This window comes from Festucalex cinctus, chromosome 13 (genome assembly GCF_051991245.1).
Source record: "Festucalex cinctus isolate MCC-2025b chromosome 13, RoL_Fcin_1.0, whole genome shotgun sequence".
Lineage (NCBI taxonomy): Eukaryota > Metazoa > Chordata > Actinopteri > Syngnathiformes > Syngnathidae > Festucalex > Festucalex cinctus.
The window spans coordinates 28,372,740-28,390,530 of NC_135423.1; the positions used below are offsets into that span (position 1 = coordinate 28,372,740).

General features: G+C 45.0%; 1 protein-coding gene across 3 annotated transcripts in view; it reads right to left on the minus strand.

Moving 5' to 3' along the window:
* The window catches only part of LOC144033721 (aldehyde dehydrogenase, dimeric NADP-preferring-like), a 134,787-nt gene that overhangs the window by 49,020 nt on the left and 67,976 nt on the right, over positions 1–17,791 (minus strand). For all 3 annotated transcript variants that reach the window (XM_077542028.1, XM_077542029.1, XM_077542027.1), the window contains 4 exons: positions 16,325–16,442; positions 16,092–16,233; positions 15,220–15,386; positions 13,943–14,042 (listed from right to left, as the gene is read on the minus strand). In XM_077542028.1, the coding sequence (XP_077398154.1) occupies positions 13,943–14,042; positions 15,220–15,386; positions 16,092–16,233; positions 16,325–16,442 (527 nt within the window). The remainder of the gene's footprint in view (positions 1–13,942; positions 14,043–15,219; positions 15,387–16,091; positions 16,234–16,324; positions 16,443–17,791) is intronic.

Genomic DNA, 17,791 nt, shown 5'->3' on the forward strand with positions numbered 1-17,791 from the left:
GTGTCGATGTAATGATTATCTAGCAGGTAGGAGGTCATCCTTCTGGTCAGCACTGAGAAGAAGATTTTTCCTTCTACATTCAGCAGGGCCATCGCCTGAACTGGCCGATTTCTTTGGAGTTCTCTTCGTTTGGAATGAAGACCGCTACGGCCCTTTGCCACTCTGATGGGATGAGTTGCTTTTTCCAGGCAGTTCTCATTAGGTACCAGAGCAACTCTATTACCTTGGGGCAGTTCTTATAAAGCTTGTAGGGCATTCCATTGGGGCCTGTGCTGATGAGGATCTTGCTTTCTTCGCAGCTTGTCTGGCCTCGCTGAGCTTAGGGGGCATGATGTTGAACTCAGTCGTCGGTGGCGCAGGCTGAGACACGTACCCTGGTGTACCTAATGGGACATTTCTCAACAGATCACTGTACTGCCTTTTGACATGCTGTTCCATTTGCTCCCTGGTAGTCTCGAACTTCCCGGATTTCTTCTCCTCCAGCAGTTGTCTGGCATGCTTAAAGGGATCCTTGAAGAAACTGGCTCTCTCTTTCTGCTTCCATTGACTATGCTTTCGGATGCGTTCAGCTCTGCGGAGCCTAGATAGCCTTTGTCTGACCCCTCCCACAGAACTTTCAGACCTACTCTCTCTGGCTGGGTTGCTTTCCTCCAGTTCTTGCGGAGTTGTCTGCGTCTTTGCACAAGCTGGGCGATCTCCCTTTACCTCCTCCCCCTTTCCCTTTCCCTTGGGGCAGTTCTCTTTTTGGAGGCAGCTTCACCAAAAACGTGTGTTCTACGTACACAAAACGTGTGTTCTACGAACACAAAACCTGATCTACGTAAACAAAACCTGTTCTACGTAAACAAAACCTGTTCTACGTACACAAAACGTGTGTTCTACGTACACAAAACGTGTGTTCTACGTACACAAAACCTGTGTTCTACGTACACAAAACGTGTGATCTACGTACACAAAACGTGTGATCTACGTACACAAAACGTGTGGTCTACGTACACAAAACCTGTGTTCTACGTACACAAAACCTGTGTTCTACGTACACAAAACCTGTGTTCTACGTACACAAAACCTGATCTACGTACATAAAACTTGCTCCACATACACAAAGAACAAAAAATGTTTTGCGTTCGTAAAAAGCAATTCTACACCTACTGATATAAGTCACGTAACTTTTGGCAGCGATATTCTGCCGAGCAGTTCTACGTGCCGAAAACTCGAGATCCACATGCGCAAAGCCAGTAAACTTTACAGCAGCTGGCGCTGTTGAATCAGCGCCGTATTGAGAGTTTGGCTAACTCGAAAAACGACTACGCTGTGTTTGGTCAACTGCTGGTCACATGACATATGGACGCCTTGTTACCATGCTGCTGCGATTACGTAGTGTATTGCATTAGGCATTTATGGCGTTCACAATCACAAACACTTCATTAATCTAAAGTCTTAAAAAAAAAAGAACAGGGCAGTCCACTCATTTGACGAGGTAGAAAGATGCAGTGTTCAGTCCCACCTACATCAAATCGTGGTATTTTACTTACTTTATTTAACCCTAAATCTAACCCTGCATCATAACGCCACTGCCTGGTTGTAATTGTGAACAACGCCATGTTGAGTAACACGGCATAATTGCAATATGTAAGCGATAACAACAATAGAAGCGCCAATTGCACCAGCACCATGGTAACGACAAGGCGTCCATATGTCATGTGACCAGCAGTTGACCAATCACAGCATAGTAGTTCTTCAACGAGTTGGCCAAACGCTCCCTCAATACGGCGCTGATTCAGTGGCGCCCCCTGCTGTAAAGTTTACTCGCTTTGCGCGTGTGGATCATGGGTTTTCGGCACGTAAAACTACTCGGCAGAATATCACTGCCAAAAGTCACGTGACTTGCATACGTAATTGTAGAATTGCTTTTTACGTACGCAAAACATTTTGTTCTTGTTGTAATTGAAGATATACTTCTTTGTGTACGTAGATCAGGTTTTGTGTACGTAGATCACACGTTTTGTGTACGTAGATCAAGATTTGTGTCCGTAGATCAGGTTTTGTGTACGTAGATGAAGTTTTGTGTACGTAGATCAGCATTTGTGTACGTAGATCAGGTTTTGCGTACATAGATCAGGTTTTGTGTACGTAGATCAGGATATGTGTACGTAGCTCAGGTTTTGTGTATGTAGATCAGGATTTGTGTACGTAGATGAGGTTTTGAGCACGTAGATCAGGTTTTGTGTAGGTAGATCAGGATTTGTGTACGTAGATCAGGTTTTGTGTACATAGATCAGGTTTTGTGTACATAGATCAGGATTTGTGCACGTAGATCAGGTTTTGTGTACGTAGATCAGGATGTGTGTACGTAGATCAGGTTTTATGTACGTAGTTCACACGTTTTGTGTACGTAGATCACACGTTTTGTGTACGTATCTCAGGATTTGTGTACGTAGATCAGGATTTGTGTACGTAGATCAGGATTTGTGTACGTAGATCGGGTTTTGTGTACGTAGATCAGGTTTTGTGTACCTAGATCACGTTTTTTGTGTTTACGGGGTTTTGGCATGATTGTAACTCCATAATGAACTCACAACAAATTACATACCTGCAAATCAGTGTGACTTTTGCTTTGCCTTTGAGAAACCAGTTGTGATATGCGTGCTACTCTCATGTCATTTTCACAGCAAAGTCTGTTCCTTTTCTTTGTTTTTATGTCCAGCATCCTCAAAAAGGATTGCTTGAAAAGATATGTTGAAACAAATGGTATAAAAAAAAAAAACTCCAGGGCTTTCTTGGCAATAACCAGACACTACTTTTCCATTAGTTGACACCAAAACGTTGAGAGTGTTGTTGAAACTGGCTCTGCTGAATTTCAATGATTACGTCGAGGTATTCATCTTTGACTTCTGCTGTCTCAACATCAAACATCCACCCATGATGGATATGATACTTTATAAACTGGCAAATTTGCCAGTCTATAAAGTGGCATATAGTTTATGAACTTAATAATAATATGACGAGAAAAAAGTGGCAAATTTGCCACTTTATAAACTGGCAACTATGATGTTGTTAATCTCTGCTAAAGCAATTCATATCTCCTTGTTTGAAAACCCGACCAAAAAGTACATTTTAAGGAGTGCTTCCTCCGTAGACATTTTGCAAACAGTGACTTGTGTAGCGTGACATATGCGTTTCCCTTTCTGCCAACACAAACAGCCGCGGCCTCTAAAAAAATAAAAATAAATATATATATATATATATATATATATATATATATATATATATATATATATATATATACATATTAAGGGTGTAAATCTCTCCAATCAAGACGGTTCGATACGCATCTCCATACATGGGGTTCGATTCGATACAAGGACGGTTCGATTTTAAAATGAAACGATTCAGTTCGGTTCGATTCAGTAGGATTACGATTCGATGTTCGATTCAGTAGGATTACTATTCGATTCGGTTCGATTCGGTGTAGCGGTGCACCGATTAATTACTCAATGATTAGTTAATTGTCAAATTAATTTACAATTATTTTGTTACTCCATTAACGGTTTGACTATCTTGTTTAATTTAATGTGATCAAAATGTGTTGTAACTTGTACATTTGCGAAAATATGCTTTTATTTTGTAAATACGCCGATCTGTAATGTTCTAACATGTTGCAGACCAAATTAGTAACTATCAGTCTTTTAAATTGCTGTTTTATACATCTACCGAAATACTCCACTCGTAAGTTGTAACTACTAATTAATATATTTTTCAAAGTGCCACCTAACTACATGTAAACTAATTAACTTAAATGATTCTACAGGCCAATTTTTGAGTAGCACCCTCCATCCATCCATCCATCATCTACTGCTTATCCGGGGTTGGGTCGCGGGGGCAGCAGCTTTAGCAGGGAAGCCCAGAGGATCCCAAGGCGTTCCCAGGCCAGCCGAGAGACATAGTCTCTCCAGCGTGTCCTGGGTCGTCCCCGGGGTCTCCCGCCGGTGGGACATGCCCGGAAAACCTCGCCAGGGAGGCGTCCAGGAGGCATCCGAACCAGATGCCCGAGCCACCTCAGCTGGCTCCTCTCAATGCGGAGGAGCAGCGGCTTGACTCTGAGCCCCTCCCGGATGACCGAGCTTCTCACCCTATCTCTAAGGGAGAGCCCAGACACCCTGTGGAGGAAACTCATTTCGGCCGCTTGTATCCGGGATCTTGTCCTTTCGGTCACGACCCACAGCTCGTGACCATAGGTGAGGGTCGGAACGTAGATCGACCGGTAAATCGCGAGCTTCGCCTTTCGACTCAGCTCCTTCTTCAACACAACGGACCGATACAGCGTCCGCATCACTGCAGACGCTGCACCGATCCGCCTGTCGATCTCCCGCTCCATCCTACCCTCACTCGTGAACAAGACCCCAAGATACTTGAACTCCTCCACTTGGGGCAGGATCTCATCCCCGACCCGAAGACGGCACTCCACCCTTTTCCAACTGAGGACCATGGTCTCGGATTTGGAGGTGCTGATCTTCATCCCAACCGCTTGACACTCGGCTGCGAACCGCTCCAGTGAGAGTTGGAGATCCCGTCCTGATGAAGCCAACAGCACCACATCATCTGCAAAAAGCAGAGATGCAATACTGAGGCCACCAAACCGGAACCCCTCAACGCCTCGGCTGCGCCTAGAAATTCTGTCCATAAAAGTTATGAACAGAATCAGTGACAAAAGGCAACCTTGGCGGAGTCCAACCCTCACCGGAAACTAATTCGACTTACTGCCGGACCAGACTCTGGCAACGGTCGTACCGAACAGCCCGTATCAGGGGGCCCGGTACCCCGTACTCCCGAAGCACGCCCCACAGGACAACCCGAGGGACATGTCGAACGGCTTCTCCAAATCCACAAAACACATGTGGACTGGTTGAGCGAACTCCCACGCACCCTCAGTGCGGCTGAGGGTGTAGAGCTGGTCCACTGTTCCACGGCCAGGACGAAAACCACACTGCTCCTCCTGAATCCGAGATTCGATTTCCCGACGGACCCTCCTCTCCAGCACCCCCGAATAGACCTTACTAGGGAGGCTGAGGAGTGTGATCCCTCTATAGTTGGAGCACACCCTCCGGCCCCCCTTCTTAAAAAGGGGGACCACCAACCCGGTCGGCCAATCCAGAGGCACTGTCCCCGATGTCCATGCAATGTTGTAGAGGCGTGTGAACCATGACAGCCCCACAAATCCAGAGTCTTTAGGAACTCTGGGCGGATCTCATTTACCTCTGCCACCGAGGAGCTTTCCAACCACCAGTGATTTCGACCCCAGAGATAGGAGAGCCCACCTCAGTTGGAAAAGGGTGGAGTCCCCAGACTCTGCTTCCTCAAAGGAAGACGTGTCGGTGGAATTGAGGAGGTCTTCGAAGTATTCCCCCCACCGATTCACGACGTCCCGAGTCGAGGTCAGCAGCACCCCATCGCCACTATACACAGTGCTAATGGTGCACTGCTTTACTCTTCTGAGACGCCGGATGGTGGACCAGAATTTCCTCGAAGCCATCCGGAAGTCGTTTTCCATGGCCTCACCGAACTCCTCCCATGTCCGAGTTTTTGTCTCAGCAACCGCCGAAGCCGCGTTCAGCTTGGCCAGCCGGTACCTGTCAGATGCCTCCGGAGTCCCAAGGGCCAAAAAGGCCCAATAGGAATCCTTCTTGACCTTGACGGCATCCCTTACAGCTGGTGTACACCAACGGGTTCGAGGAGTGCCGCCGCGACAGGCACCAACCTTACGGCCACAACTCCGATCGGCAACACTATATATATATATATATATATATATATATATATATATATATATATATATATATATATATATATATAGTGTTGTTCTGATACCAATACTGGTATCAGCAGAGGTACGCTGATATAGGATGTGGGATGCAGCATCTTGTGTCTTGCTCGTGCACGACATTCACTGATATGTGACATGCTCACTGCATGCCGATCCTATTGGCCCTTGAATGCTCTGAACCAGGACAGCTTTTTCATGTTGAGGAAAAAAAATCTTCAGTATCGGTATGGTATCGGTATCGGCCGATACTGCAAAGCTGGAATTGGTATCGGGGGCCAAAAAATGGTATCGGAACAACACTATATATATATATATATATATATATATATGTATATATATCCATCCATCCATCCATTTTCTGGACTGGTCGCCAGCCAATCGCAGGGCACACAGAGACGAACAACCATCCACGCTCACAAGCACACCTAGGGACAATTCGTGGAGAAGACCCACGCGGGCACAGGGAGAACAACCCAGGAAGGCTGGAGCCTGGACTCGATATATATTTAAAATATATATATATATATAAATATTTGTACGTGGCCCTAATACCATATACAGGTATAAAATATAATATAAGGTATAAGATATAAATTAGTGTATAAATATGGTCGTATAAAGGTTTAATCTGCCATTTTCAAAGAAATAATGCTTCCAATGTGGCCCAGGCTGCGAGGGCCCTTTATAGCTGCTCGCAGCTCTTGTTTTGTTGTGTGTCTGTAAAGTTCTTTGTGACAGCTAAGGCTGTTTGAAAGTGCTCTATAAATAAAGATGACTTGCCTTGACACAAAAATGACTGGTTGGAACTGATGAGCTCATCGTGAGACCTCGAGGCGACAATTTTTTTTTTTTTAGTTTTTTTAGTGTGCCTTTTTAATTTGCTGTGGCTTTTTAAAACCGTTAATTCAGCCAACAGCTCAGTGTTGCAACAACGGCAAAAGGCCTTACCGTCTGCGTCCGCAACTGGTTTCCGCAACCGACGAATTGGGCATGACTTTCCCGTTCTTTTCTATAAGATTCTTGCCTCTCGTCCCTCCTCACTCTACTCTGCAATGGCATTCAGTTTCCTTCTGTTTCTCCCTCTCGCTTCTGCTTTTGCCTCTCATTTACGTTGTTTTGGTGGTTTGAATCTTTCACGACTTCCTGTCTGGGAGCGTTTGCTGGGGCGGGTCCTAACCATTTAGCCAATCAATGCATGGATGTCACTCGTTTCACATGCTCAGCAAAGCGCGATTGGCTGGTATTATGTCACGTGAGACGAGATACGTTCAGGGTACGAAAAAACTGGCAGTTTCAGTTTCGCCGGCAATAATATAAAATGGTCAAATTATCATACATTTGCCATTTTTTAGGATTATTGATCGTACATTGTACAGAGGGACAAATTAGCGTACAAATACGATAATTACGTACACCTGGAAACTAGGGATGTAACGATATCCAAATATCATGATACGATATTATCACAATATAAAGGTCACTGTCATGGTTCTGTTGTCTCTCACTGCAGTTCCGGAGTGTGGCAGGAGGTGGCGCCAACATCGCAGGCAGAGGCCTGCTCCCACACCTGGGACTCATCAGCCTGATGAGCCAACCACTTATTTAACCAGCCCCTCCTTTGGTTCTGTGCCGGAAGATTCCCTTGCCATACCTGCTACGTTTGCTTGTCTCCTCCTGCCACACCCTTGGGTAGTCTAGTTCCTGTTCTCCGGCTTGTAGTGGCTTTTTGTTTCTCTTTCTACCGGTCTATTAAGACGACTTTCTGTTGCTACTTTGGTCCCTAGTGTTTTATGTTGCTACTTTGCGCTTTAGTGTTTTCTCGTCCCTGAACAAGGTGTTTTTTGTTGCTACTTTGTTTTCTAGAACGTTTTCCCTGAGCAAGGTGATTTTCTGTTGATACTTTTGTGAACAATAAACTGTGGACTTTGTCTCTCGCTCTGCATCCTGGGTCCTGGCCTTGCTTTGCCTCACGGCTTCATAACAGAATCTTCCAGCCATAATGGACCCAGCAGAGTCAGAGCACTTCAAGAGTGCTCTTTCGGCACAAGGAACACTTGTTGGACAACACCAATCAACCCTGCAACGAGTGATGGACCACCTACAGCAACTCACCACCAGTGTGGACCGGCTGAACGAGCAGATGGCAGCCATGAGTCACCAACTGCCGTCATCCAGCTCCTCTGGTTGCTCGCCCCCTCCATCAGCGGCAACCCCTCCAGCCTCCCAGCCGTCTTCTCCCAGAGAGCCATTTATTCCAATTCCTGCTAGGTATTCTGGAGACTTAGGCACATGTGCTCAGTTTTTGCTACAATGTAGATTAGTGTTTAACCAGCAACCCGGTACTTATGCTACTGCCCAGTCAAAAATCGCCTTCATTATGAGTCCGTTATCAGGACAAGCGGCCGCTTGGGCCTTGGCAATCACTGAACAAGGATCGGCAGTGCTAAACGATTATGAACAGTTTACCGGAGAAATGAAACGCATTTTTGATCACCCGGTGCGAGGCAAGGAAACAGTTGGCCAGTTGCTGGACTTACGTCAAGGTCAGAGTGGCTAGAGTGGTCAGAGTGGCTACTCTGTCTCTCAATACGCATTAACTTTCCAGGTTCTGGCAGCCAGTAGCGGGTGGGGGGACTCTGAGCTACAAACAATTTTTCAAAAGGGGCTCGCTGGGGAGATAAAAGATGAGTTGGCTTTAAGGGAAGAATGTAACTCACTAAATGACCTTATTACATTAGCTACTCGGATAGACAATCGGCTCAGGGAGAGACGGCGGGAGAAGAAGATGGACCTGGCTCATCGCTCGTCGACTCTCACCGTCCAGCTCAACCGTCATGGGGAACTCCACCGCCTCATCTCCTGGCACTGCTCCCGAACTCCTATCCAGCACGACACCTCGCGAAGAGCCCATGGAGTTGGGCAGGGCTCGACTCACCCCTGTCGAACGACAGTGACGCATGAGGAACCGACTGTGCCTGTACTGCGGCCAGGGGGGCCACTTCTTGACAAGCTGCCCAGAGTTGCCAAAAGCCGGGGCTTACCAGTAGGAAGGGAGGCACTGGTGAGCCGAATATCTTCCCCCTCTTCCTCCCAAATAAATGTACCAGGTATGATTCACACGTCACTTTGCTCGTTACCTGTCCAGGTGCTGATAGACTCAGGAGCCGATGACAATTTCATAGACATTGACTACGTTAAAAACCACAATCTCTCCCTGACTCCACTGACCTCCCCCAAGAAAGTTCTTGCAGTCGAAGGAAGGCTTCTAGAAAGGGTTACACACAGAACCACACCCATTAATCTGACACTCTCTAGTAACCACCATGAAGTAATTGAGTTCTATGTGATTTCCTCCCCCCTCAACACCGCAATTCTAGGGATTCCCTGGTTGAAGCTGCATAACCCCCACATAGACTGGTCCACATGTACTATACGGAACTGGAGCAACTATTGCCATGCCCACTGTCTAAAGTCAGCCCTACCCGCCAGGGGCCCTAACTCCTCCCACTCCTCAAAAGATATCGACCTAAGTAACGTCCCCAGAGAATACCACGATTTAGAGGCAGTTTTCAGTAAAGACTTGGCGTGCTCCCTTCCCCCCCATAGACCCTATGACTGTGTTATAGAACTGCTCCCTGGGGCTCCACTCCCAACACACAGACTATACAACTTGACCAAACCCGAACGGGAAGCAATGGAAAAATACATCACCGAATCACTAGCTGCAGGACTTATAAGACCGTCCTCATCTCCATTAGGCGCAGGCTTTTTCTTTGTGGAAAAGAAGGACAAAACTCTGCGCGCTTGCATTGACTACACTGGCTTAAACACCATCACAGTTAAGAACAAGTACCCTCTGCCGCTCCTGGACGCTGCATTCAGCCCCCTCCACAATGCAACGGTGTTTACCAAATTGGACCTCCGAAACGCCTACCACCTGGTAAGGATGCGTGACGGCGACGAGTGGAAAACTGCTTTCAATACACATTTGGGACATTTTGAGTATTTGGTCATGCCCTTTGGGCTCACAAACGCTCCGGCAACATTCCAGTCATTTGTGAATGATGTACTCAGAGACCTGCTAGATAAGAATGTTTTTGCATACCTAGACGATATTCTCATCTTTTCTCGATCACATGAAGAGCATGTGGGTCACGTAAGAGATGTCCTGGGGAGGTTACTAGAAAACAAGCTGTATGTCAAAGCTGAGAAATGCGAATTCCATGTTTCCACTGTTAAGTTCCTGGGCTATGTGATAGAAAAGGGGCAACTCACCAAAATCGAAGCGGTCAAAGAGTGGCCTCTGCCTACCAATCGGAAGCAGCTACAATGTTTCCTTGGGTTCGCTAATTTCTAGAGGAGATTCATCCGTAACTATAGTAGTATAGCTGCTCCTTTCACGCATTTGACCTCAAACAAACTTCCCTTCGTGTGGTCTGCTGATGCTCAATGTGCTTTTAACCGGCTGAAAGAAATCTTTGTTAATGCCCCTGTTCTCGCCCACCCAGATCCCGAGCAGCAGTTCGTGGTAGAGGTGGATGCGTCTGATTCAGGAGTGGGGGCCGTCCTCTCTCAGCGCCTGCCTGCGGACCAAAAACTACACCCCTGTGCTTACTTCTCCCGTCGGCTTTCCCCGGCGGAGCGCAACTATGATGTGGGCAACCGCGAACTCCTGGCAGTGGTCCTAGCCCTCCAAGAGTGGCGGCATTGGCTGGAGGGTGCAGCACACCCCTTCATTGTTTGGACGGACCACAAGAACTTGTCCTACCTTCGCTCTGCCAAACGATTGAACTCCGGTCAGGCTCGTTGGGCTCTGTTCCTCGGACGTTTCAACTTCACACTCACCTACCGCCCCGGTTCCCGAAACCTGAAACCTGACGCCCTCTCCCGGCAGTTCGCCTCTGGAGAGGAACAGAGAGACTCAAGCACGATCCTCTCCCCTGAGTGTGTGGTCGGGGCGATGCGGTGGCGAGTGGAGAAGGAAGTTCAGGAGGCACTTGGCGACCGACCAGTTCCAGATGAATGTCCTCCAGGGAGACTGTTCGTTCCACCTGCCGCCAGGACTCCCGTGCTCCTCTGGGGGCATACTTCAAGGATCGCCTGCCACCCTGGGATCCACCGGACACTCTCCCTGATCCAGCAGCGCTTCTGGTGGCCGACCATGGCTGCCGATGTTCGGGCTTTTGTTGCCTCATGCTCAGTTTGCGCCCGCAATAAACCTTCCCATCAAGCCCCGGCAGGCCTATTACGCCCCTTGCCCATCCCCTCTCGGCCATGGTCTCATATCGCGGTGGATTTCGTCACTGGACTTCCCCCATCCGAGGGCAATGACACAATCCTTACCATCGTCGATAGATTCTCCAAGTCGGTTCATTATGTTCCCCTCCCAAAACTCCCCACCGCTTTGGAGACTGCTCACCTATTGGTCGAGCATGTATTCAGGCTCCACGGAATCCCCATAGACATAGTGTCGGACAGGGGTCCACAATTCACCTCTCAAGTCTGGAAGGCGTTCTGTCGGGCACAGGGCATCTCTCCCAGTCTCTCCTCCGGCTACCACCCCCAAACCAACGGTCAGACGGAGCGTGCCAATCAAGACCTGGAAACAGCTCTGCGCTGCGTAGCCTCACGCCTTCCTGCCTCCTGGTCCACGCACCTCCCATGGGTGGAATACTCGCATAACACTCTGATCAGCACTGCCACAGGCATGTCCCCATTTAAGGTGACCTCAGGCTACCAACTCCCTCTGTTTCCCAGCCAGGAGTCCGAAGTTGCCGTCCCGTCCATCCATGCCCACTTCCGCTATGCCAGACGAGTCTGGAGGGAGGCTCGAGCAGCGCTGTCCAGGACAGCGGAGCGCAGCCGGCGTCTGGCTGACCGGAGGAGAACCCCAGCCCCCGACTACCAGGTGGGACAGCGTGTCTGGCTATCCGCACGTGACCTGTCCCTTCAAGTGAACTCCCGCAAAATGGCTCCGCGCTTCATTGGCCCTTTTCCCATTGACAAGATCATCAACCACAATGCTGTCCGACTCCAGCTCCCGTCATCCCTGAGGATCCACCCCGTTTTCCACGTGTCCCTTCTGAAACCGGTCACGGATAGCCCCCTCCAGCCACCCGCTCCGCCGCCGCCTCCTCCCCGGATCATTGATGGACACCCTGCATACACCGTGAATCGCATCCTTGATGTCCGCAGGCGGGGCAGAGGGTTCCAGTATCTCGTCGACTGGGAGGGGTACGGCCCGGAGGACCGCTCCTGGATCTCACGTGCCCTCATTTTGGACCCGCGACTGCTGCGGGAGTTCTATGCCCGTAACGCCGGTAAGCCTGGTCGAACGCCGGGTGGCGTTCCTTAGGGGGGGGGGGGGGGGGGGGGGGGGGTACTGTCATGGTTCTGTTGTCTCTCACTGCAGTTCCGGAGTGTGGCAGGAGGTGGCGCCAACATCGCAGGCAGAGGCCTGCTCCCACACCTGGGGCTCATCAGCCTGATGAGCCAACCACTTATTTAACCAGCCCCTCCTTTGGTTCTGTGCCGGAAGATTCCCTTGCCATACCTGCTACGTTTGCTTGTCTCCTCCTGCCACACCCTTGGGTAGTCTAGTTCCTGTTCTCCGGCTTGTAGTGGCTTTTTGTTTCTCTTTCTACCGGTCTATTAAGACGACTTTCTGTTGCTACTTTGGTCCCTAGTGTTTTATGTTGCTACTTTGCGCTTTAGTGTTTTCTCGTCCCTGAACAAGGTGTTTTTTGTTGCTACTTTGTTTTCTAGAACTTTTTCCCTGAGCAAGGTGATTTTCTGTTGATACTTTTGTGAACAATAAACTGTGGACTTTGTCTCTCGCTCTGCATCCTGGGTCCTGCCCTTGCTTTGCCTCACGGATTCATAACAGTCACTATACGATAATTATCACAATAATGTGGGGACATTGTTGATATTAAAAAGGTCACAATATTGTAAAATACAGTCAAACATCAGTTTTCGAACGCTACTCTCAACCAAACCGGTTTTCAACCAGAAAATTCGAGAATTTTATGTCTCAGAACTCTCAGAAATCAAAAAAATTCAGCTCTCAATCAAACTGAAAAAAGCCGAGCGTACCTGAACGCGACTCACTCGGGAGCCGAGCTAACTCGAATGTCCAGGATGCTTCCTCCGTAGCACATTCGTGTTCAAAGTTCGTTTGGAGCAGACCTGTTCATTGTTATTTACGCAAATCTTTTATTTAGTTTTGCATCATGTATTAGCCCCTAATCATGGGTCCAAAGAAAGCAAGTGCAAGTGGTAAATCTGGTGAAGAAAAGAGGAAAGTAGTGCGCAGAACTATTGAATTTAAAAAAGAAATGTTTGCATTTTTTTTTTTTTTTTTTTTAATCATTTTAGATCTAAATAAAACAGTGTCTATTTCTACCCTTTTCTATTTATGGTAAACAGTATACAGTGCAGTTTATGGTGTAAAATAGTAAAAATAATAATAATAATAAAAAAATAAAAATAAAAAAAACTTGGAAAAAGTTTTTTTTAGACTTGGAACGGATTAAAATTATTTACATTAATTATAATGGGAAAATAGTTTTGGATTTCGAACAAATTGCTTTTAGAACAACCTTCTGGAACGGATTATGTTCGAAAACCGAGGTTTGACTGTAAAGAGCTTATACTAAAAAAAAACAACAACAAAAAACACAATATTGTGATTTTGTACACGACAGCAATACATATAAACAACCTAAAATATCTAATAACACCTAACATTGAGGCACTTACTTGCTATTGCACGCAGATATTGAGTTCCTCCACATATTGACTCGGTTCACAAGCATATTACGTTCCCCTTCATGTGACAATTAGCGTGGATTGTAAACATAGAAAGGCCAAAACATGCCTTTGGAAAATTAAACTGCACAAAAAAAACTAGCCACCAGAGGGTGCTAGAACTGCACAAACAGAAATGATGATATATTATGGTAGTTTTTAATATCGCGATATCACGATATTGCTGATATTGTTACCACCCTACTGGCAACACTGGAAACGATGGTTGCCGTTGTCAAAAGGTGATTTCTGCCATAAAATAGTGACAGTTGGTAGTTCTATAAATGCATAAACGTGGAGCCATCGTACCTACACCACCAAATGGGAGTGAAATGAGCGTGTAGTGCATCATAACATCATTGACGGTCACTCCTCCACTTGTGGTCTCCTTTATCATCTTTTCTGTTAACTGAAATAAAAAGAAGAGATCATCAAACATTAAAAGATGAAATGAAAGAAAGAAGAAAAAATGAAAGTATACTGTTACTAGGGGGGTGAATTGCCTAGTACCTGACGATTCGATTCGTATCACGATTCGATACCGATTAATCCCGATACGAATTTATAAGTCGCTTGTTTTTTTGTTTTTTTTTGTTTTTTTTTTACTCAAATTTAGAAAATACTAATCAGTAAACTTGTACACTGAAAAACTTGTATGAAAATGTATTATTTATCTGAAATTTCAGCCTTATAACTGTGAGCCACGGTATTTAACAGACAGTTTCATGTTTGAACAGCACGGAAATAAAATATTAAGGCTTAATGTTCTATTAATATAACATTTTTCCATGCTTAACTCATTTGCTCCCAATAACGTGTAAATATGTTTTTTTTAAGTGTCCCAAAGACGTATTTATACGTTTTGTTTTGTTTTTTTATGCTAGAGCATGCAGAAGGCTTTGATGCAGCCTCTCAACTGCAAACGGTTGCAGAAATGGTAGATATTACACAAATGGCCAGTAGGAGGCAGCAGAGCAAAGGAGATCAACCAGGTCCATGTAGAAAAAAAGCTCAATTATTTATAATTTTAAATAGATTTGTGAAAACTGATGAAACTTAGCTCTCTTCTAATGCTAATTGCTGTAAAACGGAAACAGATAGAAACATTCTTTTTTGTCCCGATGAAAGAAGAGACTTTAATCTTTCTTCTTTCTTCTGCAAAACGGAAACAGATAGAAACATTCTTTTTTTGCCTGATGAAAGAAGAGACTTTAATCTTTCTTCTTTTGGTTCCATGCTTTTATAGAAATAGAACACAATATTCTGTGGGCCATGCAAAATCAGTCAAAATCCAGTAAAACAGCCGGGAGCGAACGGGATTGCTTCTGTGAAAATGGCTTGGAGTGAATGAGTGAAGGTGTGAACACTCACCATAAGACGTTTTGTTGAATATTTTTCCATCAAAAATGGATGTTTAAAAATCGATTCGGCCACCTATTGAATCGATTCGAGAATTGCGTACTGTAATATCACAATATATTGCCGAATCGATTTTTTTTTTAACACCCCTAACTGTTGCAAAATACTAAATTAATTTTCCGGCATTTGGCAGGTCGGCGTGTGGATTCTTCACCCAGCTTCCTCACCTGCTTGTCAGAGGAGAATATATAGAGGGCCAGAGGATTGTCTCTCTCATTGATGAAATTAATGGCTTCATCCAAGCCACTCACAGTTACTATGGGTAACAGTGGACCAAATATTTCTTCCTGCATCAGCCTGGCGTGAGGGGGCACATCCTTCAGTATGGTCGGGGCTGTTAACAAAACATTCCATGAACAAAAGCTAGAGCAATACAAAGTAGGGCTGGGTCTAAAATATCGCTATATCGATATTGAATCGATATTTTCGTAGCCCAATATCGATTCATAAAACCATGAATTGATACTTTTAATAGTTTTTTTTTTAACTTGTAAATTAATGTGCCAAATAGGGCCCGAGCCGCCCGACCGATTAATGGGCCACCGATTTATAATCGGCCAATTATTGGCCTTCAAACATCGGCCAAAACAATCGGTCAATTGAGCTAAATGGCTAATTATTTTCCCCTTAAAACGTTATCAAAGAAAGCCGAAGTTTCCGACACTATGAAGTACCCTGAATGCACCATTTTGCTTGTGTAGCATTAGCAACTAGCAAGTGTTTAGAGTATGTTATTCTATTGTCACGAGGCGTCCTTTAAGCTGTTTAATCACACCGCACTTGGAGTTAACTCTAAAACTAAATACACAATTTTAAGAATTACATCCACTGTATATTTAAATACAAAATATGTTTCGTTTTTAAAACATCACTAGCCTAGCGCAAACAGGAAGTTAGCAAATGCTAACGGGAAGTTAGCATCGACTTTGTGAGTGTTTTTCCTTCAAATAACGAATCGAATCGGCCCTTCTGAATCGAATCGATTTTGGAAATCGGAATCGATGCCCAGCTCTGTGTTTTAAATGAAAAGCGCACCTACCAATATAGCACTGTGAGGCATCACACTGACCACCTAGCACCGGTGCGTACCCCTCCATCAGACCCACAACTCTGTTGAAGTGAGTTTGGTTAATAATGCGACCATAGTCTGGTGATGATTTGGGGTCAGGGCCATAAAATTCCTGTGACAGATTCAAGTTGTACATGAACAAACTGCAATTTCATTCACTCTAATCATAGGGAGGTCAGGCCTTTTTTCACGTCGTACATTACCAAAAGAGTTTGACGGATGTATTCCACCACACGGCCTTGCACGCAAGGTTCACACAGTATGTAGTCTGGAGCAATACACGTCTGTCCACAGTTGACAAATTTTCCCCACGTTATACGACTAAAGAAAAGGGGGAAAAAAATTATTACATTCAGTGAGTAAATTCAGTACATTTGTGATTAATTTTCTACACAGCAAAAGTCCAAGTGCCAAATTAACTGTAGGTATAAATAATATAAAAATAAACTGGACTCTATCCTAAGAAGACAAAAAATGGATTACTTCACTAAATTACTAGAGAAAAGTAAAATTAGTACTAATAATACCTGGGGTATAATACACAGGCTTGAATAAAGGCGAGGCAAAAACAATCTATCCAAACCATTTTATTTAGGACCATTTGGTAATATATGACAAAGAGGAAATTGCAAACAAATTGAATGATTACTTTGTAAATATTGCCCCAAGATTATCACAAAATATCCTCGCCGAAAATATTGATTATGGAATCATAACTAATAACGTAAACAGTATTTTTCTAGAGGCCGTACAAGCCACTGGAATTTTGAATATTGTTCATAATTTTGCCAGTAAATAAGTGATTATACAAATTGGTCTAAAAATAGACCAATCACTAACAGAATTACTTTTCCTGGCTTTGGCCAATGCCACATTATGTGAAACCCATCCATTTTATCCATCTCATGGGGCAGCCATTTTGCCACTTGCTGTCGAATGAAAATGACATTACAGTAAGTGATTGTGTCATCAGCATAAAAGTGCATACCAGCATCAGACACATTTTGTCCCAAATCATTTATGTACATAATAAATAGGAGAGGTCCTAATATAGAACCCTGTGCAAACAACTGGTGAACGCTGAATTTTTTAAAACATTTTTATTTAACCTTTATTTAACCAGGATAGTCTTGTTGAGATTAAAAACCTCTTTTTCAATGGAGTCCTGGCCAAGAGGCAGCAAAACAGTTTACATTACAGTTACAAATAAAAGTTTCACTTACAATCACATACAAATGATATAAAACAGTTACAAATCAATGAGGCCGTCTCAAGTGCTCTTAATCTGGATCTAAAATCGTTCAATGAAACAAGTTCAGTTAGTTTCCAGTCCATTTGCAACATGTTCTATATAGAATGGGCAGAGAAAACAAAAGCCTTTTTCCCCAGCTCAGTGCGGGCAAATGGAAAAGAGAGCAACAAAAGATCATTGGAACGCTGACCATAAGAATCAACACTTTTCAATGTGACTAGATTACAAATATAAGAGGGCAGCAATCCAAGCATGGCCTTGTAAATAAAAGTGTACCAATGAGTCAACCTCCTGGTGGGCAAAGAAGGCCATCCCACTCGAGAATACAGTTCACAATGATGGGTCAAGGCTCTGAAATTTGCCGCAAACCTCAAAGTAGCATGATATACAGAGTCAATCTTACTCCGACACTGAGCTG